General features: G+C 40.6%; 1 protein-coding gene across 3 annotated transcripts in view; it reads left to right on the plus strand.

Annotated features, from left to right (window-relative positions):
• LOC121898042 (guanine nucleotide-binding protein G(o) subunit alpha) overlaps positions 1 to 16446 on the plus strand; it is a 95760-nt gene that overhangs the window by 67162 nt on the left and 12152 nt on the right. For 2 of the 3 annotated variants that reach the window (XM_042412925.1, XM_042412927.1), the window contains 3 exons: positions 5569 to 5697; positions 7779 to 7908; positions 15145 to 15298. In XM_042412925.1, coding sequence (XP_042268859.1) covers positions 5569 to 5697; positions 7779 to 7908; positions 15145 to 15298 — 413 coding nt within the window. The remainder of the gene's footprint in view (positions 1 to 5568; positions 5698 to 7778; positions 7909 to 15144; positions 15299 to 16446) is intronic. The other variant, XM_042412926.1, reaches the window with a different exon arrangement.

Consider the following 16446-nt stretch of genomic DNA (forward strand, 5'->3'; position numbering starts at 1 on the left):
CCCCGTGTGTGTGTGTGTGTGTGTGTGTGTGTGTGTGTGTGTGTGTGTGTGTGTGTGTGTGTGTGTGTGTGTGTGTGTGTGTGTGTGTGTGTGTGTGTGTGCTTCTTAAAAATCTGTAACGGCAGAAAGTTGATGACATTTCCCGAAAGTTAAGATATTTTACGGCTTTGTTTTCAAGAAGATTCTCTGTCAGCAGGTGTTAATTTTAGGCTCAGTTAAAGTTTATTGAAGACAGTTAGGACCAGGAATAAACACACACACACACACACACACATATCCAAGCATCTCCCCTGCTCTATACTGTACTGTGTGTGTGTGTGTGATCGCACATGCATGTAATGTGTGTTTTCATTCCATAGAAAGCAGAAAGCTCTATTCTGAGAGTAGCAAGTACCGCCTGAAGCCACCTCTGCCTCTCTATCTCTCTGCAAATGTCCTGCATGTACTGACCTATTTACCACAATACATATACACTCTGTCTATGATTTACATCCCCTGCCTTTGTGGCACACAGTGCTATGCATGTACACACTTCATTAAAAAAACAAACACAATCACTGCCCTCTGTACACATGTATGCACTGACATAGAAATGCCATGTGGAATAGGTAGCTGGCTAATGGCTTTGATGCTTTGGTTCATTATTACATTGAAAAAAGTGCAGTTTTCTATAGATCAAGTGCAAAGAGCTCAAATAGCTTGTACAGAACTGAAATGTCAGTATAATTTACTGCAGATATTGTTTTAGCATCTTGCATCTTTGATTATTTGACATCATTTATCATCTTTCCAGGTCATAATGTAAAGCTGCTTCAGCCATATTGATTTTAATAGGTAAACTTAAGCTCCTTTCACACATGCACTGTAACACCGAACCTTTCAGGACATTATCCGGAGGAGCTGTACGTGTGAACGCAAATGTCCGAATCAGTCAGATCGGACATTAAACGGACTTTACCCTGCCAGCTCCCTAGCACAAAGTTCAGGTAATGACCTAGTGAGTCCGTGTGTGAATAAAGCAGGTCATTTCCTGGAGAACTCACAGCAAGCAAGCGGCTAGCGCTGGATGAACGCAGCAAGCCAGCTAAGCTGCATTGTTTTGACTGGGCCTGAATACTCCATTGTGAAGCTAGCGCTAATGGGAGAGAGGACTTCCTGTGTTATCTTGTAAAGGTGAAAAGCTTAAAAACGCCAAATTACAACCGCAGTGTACTTTTTGCGTCATGTCCTGCCTCATGCACGCTCCACCCAGGCGACACTCCTCACCTAAACCAAACGGAGTATTTCCAGTAGGAGAGAGTGCATCTGACACGGACAGTCATCTGTTGTGTGCTATATGTGTGAAAGGGCAACTCCGGAAAATGTCTGTTTTTCTTATGTGAAAGCAGCTATCGTCCATCCTGGTAGCGAGGAGCTGTTAGGTGTTGAATGTCGCAGCCTTTAGAAAATTGTTCATCTTATATTCTGTTGACAACAGAAGTAACCCATTGCTTAAAGGTCAGCATGCTTCTTTTCACAAAAGCCTAAAATACTAAATAGATGTCATGATGGGGTCAGTGTTGATTTAAAGCATGCCTCGGAAAGTGTCTTCACTGCTAGTGTGAAATTTCCTGCTTTATCTTCTTCTCTGTGCTAAATAATAACAGAGCTTTTCCTCTGATCGATTCAGGGAGCTTTTATGCGGTGTACCCAGGTTGTATCATGTTGCAGCGGCTCCTGCAGAAGTGACAAATGCCAGTTGTAAATATGTGTCAGAACATAACAGTAGGGGAGACGTCTCTAACCATCTAAAAGCAGGTTACCTAGCAACAGCTATGAAGCAGGACAGTGGAGCTGACCTTCCTTGGCTGGCTGGCTGATTCTGTTAAAAAAACACACACATAGACATGTTTGGATGTATTTCAATACAAAGTCTGCCTTAATATCTATCAGCCACAATAGCAGCTTTTATTTTTAACAATTATCACTAATAATCCTGCAAAATTTGGGCTTTTGACAACATTTTGAGAGGAATATGAAATGCTTTTTTTTTTTTTTTTTAAACAGTGTTGTGAATGCAGCCTGAGCCAGCTACTCTATTATAATGTGTTGCTCTTGTTTGATGGGTTTTATTTCTGTAGTGAACCATATGCCAATATAAGTGGCAAATGTAGGGTCATTGCACCTGAGTTTACCCACTCGTCTGCATCTCTGTAGCCGGTTACATGTTCCCGTCTCATCCTGCTTTCGCGTCCTTGCACACATTCTCCAGTTTCCCCCCCAAAATACATAAAGACCTCCAGTCCTGCATCAGCATCGAGCCGCAGTGTTACCAGTCACTCTTTTTGCACATTAACAACACTGCAGGCTGCTGAAAACAGAAGAGTCTGTGACTGAGGGAGGAGTGGAGCGTGTTCCTTAACAGAACGTCGAGAGGCTGAATATCACAACTTGTCCGGAGAACTCCATGGTTTTCTGTGCTGAAAACACACACACATCATTATCACCTCACAGACAACATTCTCTCCAGTTGTCTCTCTTTTGTCCCTCATACTCTTTCAGTGATAATCTATAATACTGTACATCACCAGGGAAATGAGACAAGCCTAGACCAGGCCACTGGTGTTAATCGACTTAGTGCACCATGAAGAGTAATATCAGGATGAAGAAAAAAAAAAGACTAATGCAGCGGTGGTCCACATTCTGTACGCTGTCTAAAAACCAGGCTACACGGGCGTAGTTAAAAGCCTGCAGAGGCATGATTTAATAAAACACCTTCGGGGGACAGCAGTACTTTACATAAAATAATGTTAGCGTTTGTGTTAGTGGTCGGTCAGGTCAGAAATGTTTCAGTGAAAAATGACTGCAGGGCAGACACAGTGAGCAGGAAGAGCTTATATCCAGCTTCTATTCAGAGACGGTTCAACCTCCTGTGGTGGTCAAGGTCATGAAAGTCAAATCTATAAGCCTCAACAATAACGGCAAGTTTGAGAGACCTTTCTTACTCGGTAGTCAAATATCTAAGTGCAGCCTGGTGGTGTTGTTAGTGCAGAGACACTCTATTGTCAAACATAAGTATATTATTCAATGACTTCTAGCATACAGTACAGCTTATAAATGTCATATTCTGTTGTGTGCTGACCAATACCATGATACAATGATATTTAAACATTAGACCACGTCCTCATTGAGGCAGACAAATCTGTAACTGTAACTTGCTTCCAGAAAGTCACTAGTATCCACACTGAAACACAATAAGACATATTTAACATCTGGCAGACAACAAACATGTGCATCTGGTAGAAGGTGATACAGACTCAGATTCAGAGCTGTTTAAACCTTCCCTCCGTCACGTAGAGTGCTTCTCAGGCCTTTCCAGCTGGATTTATATGTCTGTTAAAGCCCTTTTGATTTTGTTTAAACAGGACAGGATAGAGCTACAACACCTGCATGATTGGCACTGCTGGAAATAATCACAGAAGACGACGAACGTTCTCTGTTTCCACACAGACTGATTGGTGATGAACTTTAAAAAAAAACATCGTTACCGGTTGATTGACGTTATCCATGGCTTGATTGCCATATGACTGTAGAATGTTTCTTATTCTACATATCGTCTAGCTGTGTGAAACTCACAGTTACAATAGGATTTTTAGGATTGTGTAGCCATTCCCATTTTTCCTCTTTTTCAGTTTACATTTTAAGCATAATACTACATCATAACAATAGAATCACCAGATCACTATCATTTTTCAGCAATAGACTGGTAACATCAGCAAGAGACTGCTGATGCTCTATAAGTGGACAGATGGTGCTTTACACATGATACGGCCCATGTTTGTAACAATTTTCCTTTTTTTTAAAAAAATGTTGAGCAGATCACATTGCTTTGTTGCAATGTGATCCCACTTTCTTCCTCCCTCTCACCCTCTCTTTGTCTCCTCCCTTTCAGCTCTTCCTATCCGCTTCTGTATAATCAATAGTTCTTATCACTGAAGCTGTGCGAGTGCGCTTGTGGGTATGTGTGCCAACCACTTCTTGTTGCCATCAGTCCAGCATCTCCCTCTCCATCCTTTATCTTTTCCTCTCACTCTCTCGGAAGTAACTCGGCATACGTTTAAAAGCTCTGAAACAACACTTTCATCGGTCTATAAATAAAAAGCTTTACATCCATTACGCTAGATGGATGCATGCGGTTATATATTCTGCTCGTCCTCTCTGCTCTTCTGTTTTTCTGCCCGACTATCTGTCAGCTTGTTTCTGTTGGCTCAGAATACCAATAATTTCTCAATCGTTGTTGTGAGGAAAAATAATTTGCATGCTATGCTGAGAACTCAGTATGCATTTGGTTTAAGAACTGAAGCTTTCTGTCAGTTAGGGAAAAAACCAGCTAGCCAACACATGCATCAGAGGAGTCTGGTTATATTGTATGTTAAAAGACTTCTAGGTAGAGTGACCATTCCTCAACTACAGCACCGACGTTCAGGCATCCATCTAATCTGCTGGCGTATCCTTTTGACACCAGAAGTTGTACTGTTGTCATTTTTAAACGCTGTTCTGTCGATTGTTTTTTGATTTATACTTTTACATTAAAAAATAAAGGTCCACTTCCTGTGATATTCCATTACAACACCTAACCACTGCCCCTTTTCACTTCTTGTCATCAATGTGTACACTGCTTCAGACAACTTGAATACTACTACTATAAAATACTGTAAAAGAACAAACAAATTGTCACATTGGGGTATGATATGATACAAAATGTTAAAAGGTGAAAAGGTAATTGACCAGTATAGTTAGTGTTACTTTTTTACAGATTCCCTACTTGTTCTAGTAGTTGTTTTGCAGCTGACCCTGACCTCTGACCCCCCTGTAGAGGGAGCGCGGTCGAGGAAAGAAAATGACCTCGCTGAAGTCAATAGCATTGCACATTTACACGTTAATGACCATAATCCAGTGAGTGGGTGTCACTTTCTGCTCGTTATGTAATGTTTACTGTTTCACCCTCCTGAGCCGTGACATACTGTACATCAGCGGGTTTATACTGTAACACAAAGTGGAGTACAGCAGCACAAATGCAGACATTTTAAATGATAGTACTCCTACTCTGTCAACTGTAACATTTGTCAGAAAAGTCATCATGTAGAACTAGTAAGTCCTAGTATTAGAAGTCATATCATACTCTCTATTTGGCTAAACAGTGGGACAATACTACACAGTTATTGTTACAGGGACTTTTTAATGTGACCCAACACAAACTCAAACTCTTGTTCCTCAAGTAATTTACTGTAGGTAGTAAGCTAGTTAGCCAGACATGCTAATGATTGCAGCTCATGTTAGAGCAGAGAAACACTGCTTAATCCATTCCCTACACTTTTACCTCTTGTGTTTTTGCTTTTGGAAAGGTTGGCTCTTGTTGCAGCCCCACGCACACCAAATCAGCATGTGGAGAAATCCAAAGTCTCATTAGTGTTAGGGGGGGTGGGATATAGAAAATGGTCAAATGTCAGTTTTGTTTTGCATGATTTTACACTTGTAAGTTGCTGCTAATTTACAGTCCGGCTCTTTGTTATCTGTGTCCGTGTGCAGCTACCTAGACAGCCTAGATCGGATTGGTGCGGCAGACTACCAGCCGACAGAGCAGGACATTCTGAGGACCCGAGTGAAGACCACGGGTATCGTCGAGACACACTTCACCTTCAAAAACCTCCACTTCAGGTCAGTGACTCACCATGAGGAGCGCACAAACAAGTAGATGCAAAGACTGTATAAAGTTTTGAGATTTGTAACTTAAGCCTTTCCATGCATCCAACAGGAACTCTAGTCTATAATGAATAGAATTAAAAGATTTACACAAGTGTATATGTTTATGATTATCTGACATCTTATTCAGTTAGAGCAAGGACTTGTGGCAGAGGAGGGGCGTGTCGGGATGGTAGCGGGAAAGGGAACTAAGAGAGAAAAGATGGGAGGAGTCTTGCTCTGACCTCAAATTTAATTACCGTATTTCTGCCCCTGTTGTGTGCGTGTTCATACACACGCATTAACGTATTAATAGGCACACGGAGCGGAGAGGTTAATAAACTGTAGACACCAATTATTTTTCTGGATGGATGCACCATCACACTTGGCAACTGATGTTTGTCTCACTTTTTCTTTTGCTTTCTGTTGAAATCTTTCTCATATACACACACACACACACACATCCAGTCAATTTAAACATGCAGAGAAATGTTAGTTCAGCTGAATGATACTTTCCACTGTTTTTCTTACAGTTGAGTAGGCGGTGTTCTGGGTGTGTTTTGTTGAAAAGCCTAAATATTGTCAGTTCAATCGCTATTACTGGCAGTCAGGCACTGCGTGGGAGGCTTCAGTGTTCCTGTATTGGGTGTAACCCATCAACCTACCTACCATTATACCCATCACATGTACAACTGGGTTCATTTACTGGATTCAGTGCTTTCTGGTCGGGGATTTTTCACTTTATTCTAAACTCCACAAAAATACATGAGAGAGCGGACTCCGTTCCCTCTCTGTGGAGTATAAAACTAAATATCTGTTGGAAAACAGCACACAGAGACCAGTACCAAACATCCTATATCCTAAAAAATGTCACATTGTGTGATGACAGGAGTCTGAAATGAACCTGTAAAAAATTACAGTGTCAGATTCAGTATAAAATAGCTAAAGAGGGGATTTAAAAAAAAAAAAAAAAAAATGGACACATGCTCAGGGTCATGACAAAACATCTGATAAACCCCAGTGATGCTGCAGATCAAGCGTGTCAATTGATTGTACATCCAAAAGATAAAATGTACAATGAGATGAAAACTGATCCCATACCTCTTTTCAAACACAAAAAAGACAAAATAAAACAGTGAAAAGGATCACACACTTGGGTTGATCAATAAAGTTAAAGGTAACTATACAGAGTTATCCCTAGGGGGGGACTGAGCAGCCACACATTTCTCCATTTCTCTGTTTAGCGTTCTCAGGTTAGGCTAACCCATTGTTGCTAACTTTGAAGCTAACCCCTTCACCTTTCCAGCAGATGGGGAAACAACAGACGTGACTTTTCTTTATCTTGATAAGCTGCAGCATTTATTAACTGACACACTGTAGTCTGTACTGTACATTTACTGCCAGACTGACAACTTACTGCTAACCTTTTCCTCTGCTCCGCTCACATTCACTGTCACTTTTCTGCCACTCACACTCACTCAACCACTCACTCTCTACGCACACACATTACGCACTGCCCTTTTCCTTAAAACGAGCTACGCAACCAAGAGTTTCCCAGGCAGCGACACAGAGGTTTATTTACATTTTGAAAGTGCTGAACAGAGGCTCCCAAATGCAAATGATTTTTGAATAAATAAATATTTGGCATTAAAAAAAATTTTTTTTGGCCTGGCAGGCATTCTTGTGGGGCTGGAGGCCTGCCAGGCTTGTACAATTACAGGGGAAACACTGCTATATCAGATCATTGCCAGGGAGAGAACTACTTTATGGACTGGGAGGCGGGCCAGAGTTGTCACATTTGAAAGTAATGTGCCTTTACTGGATGGTTTATAAATGCAACTATCCCACAACTGATAACGCTTCGGGACTCACTGTCATGCCAATCTGGTTAAAAAAGTTTATAAACTGAGATTAAGTATGTTTTTTGAGTTCAAATGTAACTTCACTGATTAGAAAGTGAAGTAATATAAGAATAAGATGAAAAAAATAAAAAATGTTTGTGTGTGTGATGTGTGCGTGCACTTGTGTTTATTCACGTCTGTCTCTCTGTCCGTCAGGCTGTTTGATGTGGGAGGTCAGAGGTCGGAGAGGAAGAAGTGGATCCACTGTTTCGAGGATGTCACAGCCATCATTTTCTGCGTGGCGCTCAGCGGATATGACCAGGTGCTGCACGAGGACGAGACCACGGTAAGGACAGATGTTCACAAGCGTATGCTCACTCTCACCCTTGTCTCCGCCTCCCTTTCTCACTGATGCTTTTCCTCTGTCGCCGTGCGGCCTTGTGACCCATTTATAAATATTGGAGCACACCTTTAAAAGAAACCGTATACCAAGTAGCATCAGAGTTGTGCTGCAATGCATCCAGGGTGCTTTTAGACAATCAAGATGTGAGACGTGTGTAGTATACATAGTCCGTTAATGCATTCTGACACACACTCTGCAACAGCTATGATATAGATAGACTATATGCTTGTTCAGTGTGTAGAAAGGACATGTAAGCTGACATGAAACATATGGTGTGTGTAAAAGCTTGAGACAGGGAGGGACTGGACGGCACGGTGGTGTAGTTGTTAGCACTGTAGCCTCACAGCAAGAGCGTTTGGATTGTACTCCGGCTTCCCCCCAACAGACCAAAAACATGCAGGTTAATTTGTAACTCAAAATTGCCTGTAGGTGTGAATGGTTGCCTGTCACACTATCTTGGCTCAATTGTTGAGTGTCTATGGGATCAAATAACATAAACCCATAGGCATCCAGCAATTGAGCAAAACTAAGCAAGTAAACTAAGGGGGGATGAGGAGGCGCCTTTTCCAAGATTTGTCTGAGGGGAGGCCCACAGTCTCAGACTTTGAAAACCTGCTCTAGAAGATAAGCAGTAAAGAAAATGGATGGATGGATGGATGAAGGATGTTTTATGAATGGCAGACTCACAGACTCATCTGCTTTCTTCTTTCTTGTTTTGCATCTATGTCATTATCTGTTGTTGTTTTTATAATACCAAAGCATCAGTACTGGTTTGCGTTCATACTTTCCCACATCTAAAAAAAAAAAAAAAAAAAAAAGGATGGTGTTTCCTCCAAATCTCCTTTCAGTATACAGTCCTGCTTTTAAAAAATAAGTGCCAATTCATAACATAACAAACCATGTTAACAAATGAACAGAATGCACGTAAAGGCCACATTCAAAATACTTGTTGGACTTTTTTGTTTAACAAAACACGTAACAGAGCAGATCTTCCATCTCTGGTGAGCACACCGCTGGATGGTTTCTATGCAAAAATACAAGGGGTCACTGTATTTGCAGGTTATTTTTCTCTATGCAAATCAATTTCCCCTGCACTGACACTGCAAACTGAGTAGCATTCTGGCCAAAGCAGGTAGCCTGTTTTAAATAATAGGGAAGGACATGTACTTCAACTTTTGTATATCAGGTTGCTCCAAAGGCAAATTATGCTGACTGTAGATTCTGAGATATACAAGAGGTGTAGAAAGCATCCATGAAGTGTTTTTTTACTCTTACTCATTTTTAAAAGGAAATTCACAGTATAATCTTTACTAAAAAAAAAAAATCTGCTAAAAATGCAGTTGACAACAAGTATCAGGAGTATTTTAGGAACTTTGGAGTGGTAAAAGCAAGTAAAGAATTATGTGGATCTAATGGATATTGAAAACAAGGTTTTGGTAAAACACCATTATGACGGCAGTATCTCATTGTTTGCGTGCAACATGCCGTGTATCTGTAAAGATGATGCCATGCAACCTAAAACAAATAAGCTGATTTGAATGCACGGCACTCACTGCTATTTATAAGCCTGAAGTATATCCTCCGAGAATTCCAGGCTGGAAAATTGTGTTCGGTTGCTGCTCTGTTTATGCAGATGTCATCAAGCCTCCCTCTGAGCTGGGAGCACCAGAAGAACGTCAGATGAAGAGAGGAAATATCCATAAAACAGGCTCTAGTTATGTGTTACATATCTAAGTTAATATAATCGGTGCATAGTGGGGGTTTTTTGTTCTTGCAGATATCTGTCCAAATGTAGACGGATGTGAGGTCATTACAGCTATAGTGTTTGATAGCAGAAAATGTTTCATACCACGCTCACTATAAACAGAATTTCCATCTGCAAGCATCAAAGAGCAAGGCGTTATCTCTAGACTCACCGTTTCCAGTGATGTTAAACAATCACACAGGGAGAAATCTATTGTAAAATATACACATTTTTCCACTGACAAAACCTCAAAAGATCAGACTATGAGATTGTGGCCACTATTACCTCGCCACTAATACAGCCTACAGGTAAAATACAAGTTCAGGCCCGTTGTTTGATGTTTTACTAACTGATGTAGAAATGCAGTGGGCAAGATGTGGCAAAAAGGGGCACACCAAAATAAAATTAGGAGATTAAAAGCATGATGCAAAATGCATCAAACATCACAGATTTAGATCTGTTCAGACAGCATTAGTAGCAGCTCTGCTATTATTTTGTTTAAATCTCAGAGACATTATGTGTAATTATTATTAAAGAGCAAACACTGGTGTGGGAGTTATAATTACCAGGCAAATAACCAAATGTTTTGTGTGTGTGTGTGTCATGCTCTCACATCATTTGTCTGTTCTACTACGGTACACGTCAATAGCATGTGATTCAGAAATGACAAGTACTTTGCATTGTAAAAATATTCCACAATCCAACAAACATAACAGCCCCTCAGTAATGGGAGTGATATAGTAATGCATATATCCCTTATGGGTAGTTCATTAAAATCATTGATACACCATAAATTTAATTAGAATGGCAACATAATCCCATAATACTAATCCTGTCTGGCCTAAGAGAATCTAGAGGTGGATTGTTTCTATTGTAGTTTAGATGCTGAGTCAATTATTCTCTTCCACATTAAAATAAAGCATATACAATTCATATTATATTGTTTATACTTCTTGTTCTACTTGTAATTATTGTAATAATTGTAAGCGCAATTCACCTTGCCTTTCTGTGTGGTATTTTGGTGCCGCACAGGTGGGAGGAGAGGCGCAAACATATGGGAGGTTCATTCAAATGGGGCAACACAAAGCCAGATTTTGGTACTTGGGTGCAAACTGTGTTTTATGGTGAGTTCAGACAGCACACCACTCGTACGACCATTTGTGTTTATTTGCCCCAAACAGCTACACATCAACCATGTCTGTGGCAATGTGTTTGTGTGTATGTGTACTTTTTGTGAATTATATTGGACAATAATAACATATGACTACAAGGCACTCATCAGGACAGGGAAATGGTCAACTCACCGCATTGTAAACTCTCCTCCTGCTGACTCTGCTACCTGGCCGGACAAGGTTTTCAGATGTAAACATCAGATAAAACATTGAGGAGAAGGTGAAGGGGATAAACACCAATTACAGTCCCAACCACATAGACAAGAACATCTCTCCATCCATCTCAACATCAGAGGAAACACAGAGGTAAAGGTGGAGAAATTAAACGCTGGCTGTGATCCCGGCCACATGGATCTTCTCTGCCAAGCATCCTGCTAGCCAATGTACAGGTGTTGGATAATAAACTGGACGACCTCCGTGTCTGCATCAGTTTCCAACACTATATCAGGAACTGTAATGTCCGTTGTTTCACCAAAACTTCCTGGAATACCAGACAGCACCATTCAACCAGGTGACTTTTTCTGTATACCAATCAGACAGAACAGAGGACTCTGGCAAGAAAAAAGACGGAGGAGTGCGGTTGATGATGAACAAGGATTGATGTGACAGTCAATCAAATGCAGACCGCACTGTCTACCAAGGGAATTTAAATCATTATCAGAAAGTTATGCCTGACTTCCATCAACTTATTGACTGCGCCACAAGGAGAACTCTGGGTCACTGCTACACGCCGTTCAAAAACGGCTACAGAGCAAAATCATTACCCATGATTGGGAATAGCGACCATACGGCCATCTTGCTGAGGTCAAAGTATGTAAACAAACTATGAAGCATGCCCCCAGTGATGCGAGAATCAGTCAGAAAATGGTCAGGTCAATCAGAAGCCACTCTACAATCTGCACTACATGACGCAGTCTGGAGCACGTCTCAGGACACCACCGAAGACGTCACTAATGACATCAATGGATTCAATGAGTCTGTGGTGGATTTAATTTGTGAAACAACAGAAGCAACTGTACCCAAACTACAGTTAAATCACTCCAGAACCAGAAACCATGGATTACCAGAACCATCCGAGATGCCATAAACACACACACACACACACACACTGGAGCCTTCAACCTAGGCCTGCAGTCTGGAAACACGGACAATTACAAAGCAGCAGCCTACAATGTAAGAGGAGCAATAAAGGAGGCAAAAAGGGACAACAGGAAGAAAGTGGAACTACAATTCCAGAAGCATGTGGCAATGTCTAAGAACTATGACACATTAAACCCTCCGTCAAGTGTTGATGCATGTCTATCAAGTGAGCCAAACATCTTTTATGCTCGCTTTGAGGCCATCAGCAGCCAGCAGGTGGATGCACCTTTCTGACCTAAATGAGCTCACTGCTTGAGACAACCCCCCCTCCAACCATACACATATATTTATTACTATTCTTATTCTATGTAAACTCTTTTTAATGCACAAATTGAAGGAACTGGCAGGGTTACATTTCACTGTGATTGCACCTTATATGATTACATCAGACAAATAAACTTGAGTGTCTGGTGCATCTGGTTATTTTTGTCAACAAGAGCAAAACCAAATATTTGAGGGAAATCTACAGCAGTAATGGAATTCTGCTTAAAATGTAAATAAACCTATTTAAATAAACACTTTTCAACATATTTTATCCACAGCTGCTTTATACTGTGTGAAAACCTCCTTCAGTTCATTCAATCCCTGCTGCTGGACATAGGTACAGTATCAAAAGTTTAGACACACCTTCTTGACTGGTACTGTCATTAAATCGGGTGCAAATGACATCAAGCTGCTATAAAATAAACCCTCACTCCCCTACATACATCAGATGAAGTTCTAACTTGGTATTCAAATCATTTTTTACAGAGAAGAAGAGTTTTTTTCAGATGTTTGTTCTAGAAATGCATTACGGTCTAAATAGAGTATATGATGTAACCATTTATGATGTGAGATACAGTAGAATTATGATTGAAAAAGTGTTGGATTAAACAGCTTCCCTGTACTATTTTTTATTTTTTGTTTCTATCGTCATTGTACCAACTTAACAAAAGAGCACATTGTCTGCCTCTGGCTACAGATTATTGATGCTGAGCGTTCACATCATGCCACTCTGCTCCATCCAGACAGCGATATGATTACCTGGAGAAGCTCTCTCTCTGTTTGTTGGTCTATTGTCGTCATGCGATTGAAATAGTCCCCCTACACGCACATACAGAACAATACACACTACTTTCCCTTCGTAATTCCCTTCTTGCTATTCAAGAACCGCTTGCATTGTGTTTTTCTCTGCCTCTCTTTCTTGTTTCCATGAAAATACAAACACACACACACATACACTTTCTTGCTATTCTCTGGTTTAACAGCTGCTCTGTGTGAAAACTGTCTAAAGACTTTCTTTTCAGCACGAGAGGTGTGTATGTGTGTTAAGTGTGTTGAGGGGGTGGGGGGTGAGGGAGGGAAGTGGGAGGGTGTATCCCTTGCATTTTCTGTTCCTGCTCTAAGCTCCGCCCTGCAGCATCTCTGGCTCCTTCCACTCCTCCTGTCACTCTCGCCATCGACTGTCCTCTCTAACCAATCAGCAGTCAGATCTTCTACAGATGCTCCACCCACAGACAGGTATGAAACCTCCCGATAGGCTGATAGACTCACCAAGAGTTGAAAGCAGTGCCTCTTTTTGATTGTGAACCGAGGAATTTTACTGACAGTTTTATATTTGGTTGCATGTTTGTGTGTTTTCACAACTTTGTTTTCAGTCTAGTTCATCAAATGTTTTATTGCATATCTATCTATCTATCATCTATCTATCATCTATCTATCTGTGTGTGTGTGTGTGTGTGTGTGTGTGTGTATGTGTCTTTTTTTTTTAATTCATCTTGAATATGAACTATTTTGACCTCCATCTCATCCGTTTTGTCTAAATCTTCAATAGTATATTACAGTTGTATTTTCCTCTGATTGGGTGATGGACTCCATCAATCTCCTGTTCTTCCCTCCCCTGTCCTGAACTATGCAACAAAGAATCATCCACAACCAGAGAGAAACTGCTTTCAACTTATTCTTAAAGGGAAACTGTTTTCTTCACTAGGCACTTTCTATTCAGTGCAGACAGGTTTCTTGAACACATTAAGACCAGGTTCGACGTTTGCATGCTTCTCCCTTTAGAGCCAAATGCGACGTGAGAGAGTTTTAGACAATGTCATCGTTTTCCAAGACATGTGACCAATGAAATGCATCATGAGGAAGGCGGAAAGCATTATGAGATGCTTTTTTTTCTTTAGTTGTGTTTTTGTCAGCGCTCTTAGCCCGTCTTAGCCTCAGGTTTTAGGTTTGAAACAATGCTTTAGGTTTAGAGTGTTTTTTAGAGAGTGCTTTACGTCGTAATGGATTAATTATATGAATTACAAAAACTTTTTGCACGATTATTACAAAGTAATGGTAAAAGATAGTTTGCCCTTCACCGTCTGTAGATTTCATTTTCAAACAGAAGAGTGGATTCTGTTGATTGTTAGTCAGTGTAGACTCATTTATAAAGCACTTGTGCTAACAAAGCAGTCTACTGGTGCTAATAGCTCACTCTAGAGTAAATGATTACTGGGGAAAAATCCAATGATCTACTAACATACAAAGGTGCCTAATGAAGAAAATGATCAAATACTAAAATCTTTAATGTGTTAATCATAGTTTTCAGTGATCAACTGAAGTTTTCATGCTTTTGTTACCATTTTAGCTGCTAATTTACATCTTTGTATTATATAGTGTTTTTCATTGCACGTATTCTTTAATATACTATATATATTATTACATTTAACATCTGCCACCAATGTATTGTGTGTATCCAGCCTAAAGATTAAAGGTAGCTCAATTTCCTACCTCAGAAAGTATTAACAAAGCTTTTAATTTGAATGTGAGTTTCTTCTTCTCCTCCTTTGTTGGTGTTTTACTACATTCATAATTCACTGCCTTCACAAACTGTCGCTGCCCTCTGCAGCTGGCAGAAATGTATATTACATAAAGCCCTGCTCAGATTCAGCAGGTATGTCCTCCAGCACATAAAACACAGTCAACGCACAGACAAAACGTTACTCAACAGCGCCACTAGTGAGTGTGCAAGTGTTTCCTGAACACACTTGCGTTAATGCTTATCTGGATGATTATTTTGATTGTATATATATTTGTATGCTTGAATCATGAGAGTGAGTGTTGAAGCCCGTTTAACCTGCGCTCATGTCTCCTCCGCAGAACCGCATGCACGAGTCACTGAAGCTCTTTGACTCCATCTGTAACAACAAGTGGTTTAAGGACACCTCCATCATCCTCTTCCTCAACAAGATGGACCTCTTTGAAAGCAAGATCAGCAAGTCGCCACTGTCCATCTGCTTCCCTGAATATACCGGTACATACCCATGTACTTGAGAGTACAAGTTCATAATATATTCTGTTTATTTATGTGGACACAAGCAGTCACTGCAGAACTGATTGTATGTTGCTTCAGATTAAATAGGGTCTTTGTGCTCATTGTGATCTGTGATTACACGCCACATATAATTTTACATGCCCTCTCTCAAACTCACATAGTCTTAACAGTTCTACATTTTACCCAAATAGAAACCTGAACAGCCTGGTGTAGTTTGTGTTAAAGATGCAATGCACGTTTAAATAACTGCACCATCAAAATTTGAAAGCAGCGTTTGTCAAATTCTCCCAACACAGCTGCTTGAGATGCATCATGTCCCAGCTAGATGTCAGTTTCAATTTGCTGTCCCTTTCAAATTCTAGTCATAAACACCTTTAAACTCCTTAATTGTGAACAAGGCTACAGTAATGCCTTATTCTTATGAGGAAACCCCAGGAGAAAAACAAGGGGTAAACAATGTGAAGAATACAATGAACGGAGAGAGGGGGGACAAATGAACAGAATGGGCAGAGATGATTGTATGCAACAGAGAAGAGACAATCAACTCAGACTCCAGAACAAAACAAAGATGAGAGTCAAATAAATAAAAAAGGGGTGAAGCAGTGAATAAAATCCCGAGTGCCACTGGGAGTCCAAACAAGAGCGAGACAAGAGGAAATGAGAGACGAGACAACGTAGGGGGAAAACAACAGAACGTGAGACAGACAGCATGTGTGAAAGTGTGAGAAAATGAGAAAGAAAAAAAAAATCAAAGCAAGACTGTGGGAAAGCAAGATGAAGAGAGACCAAAACAGCGAGACTGTGAGAAAGAGAGAATTAGAATTCCAAACCTGTTTCCTCTCCTCTTCTCCTCCCCCCTCTTCCCCCTCCTCCTCTTCATCCTTTTTACATGGCAGGACTCCGTGCCTGTTCTGATGAAGTTGCAGCTGAAGCAGACAGACAAACCACAGTGTTCCTAATGGCTGAGAGCCAGAGAGATGTTAGTGACACTTAGCCCAAAAGTGACTCCAATCACCGAGATCTGCTTTCCAAAAGGCATTATAACAAATCAAAGCTCTTGATTAAATCCACTGCATGACAAACTCTTTATTACAAGCAGAACTAACTCTCACAGATAATAATGGACT

Source organism: Thunnus maccoyii, chromosome 5 (genome assembly GCF_910596095.1).
Source record: "Thunnus maccoyii chromosome 5, fThuMac1.1, whole genome shotgun sequence".
NCBI lineage: Eukaryota > Metazoa > Chordata > Actinopteri > Scombriformes > Scombridae > Thunnus > Thunnus maccoyii.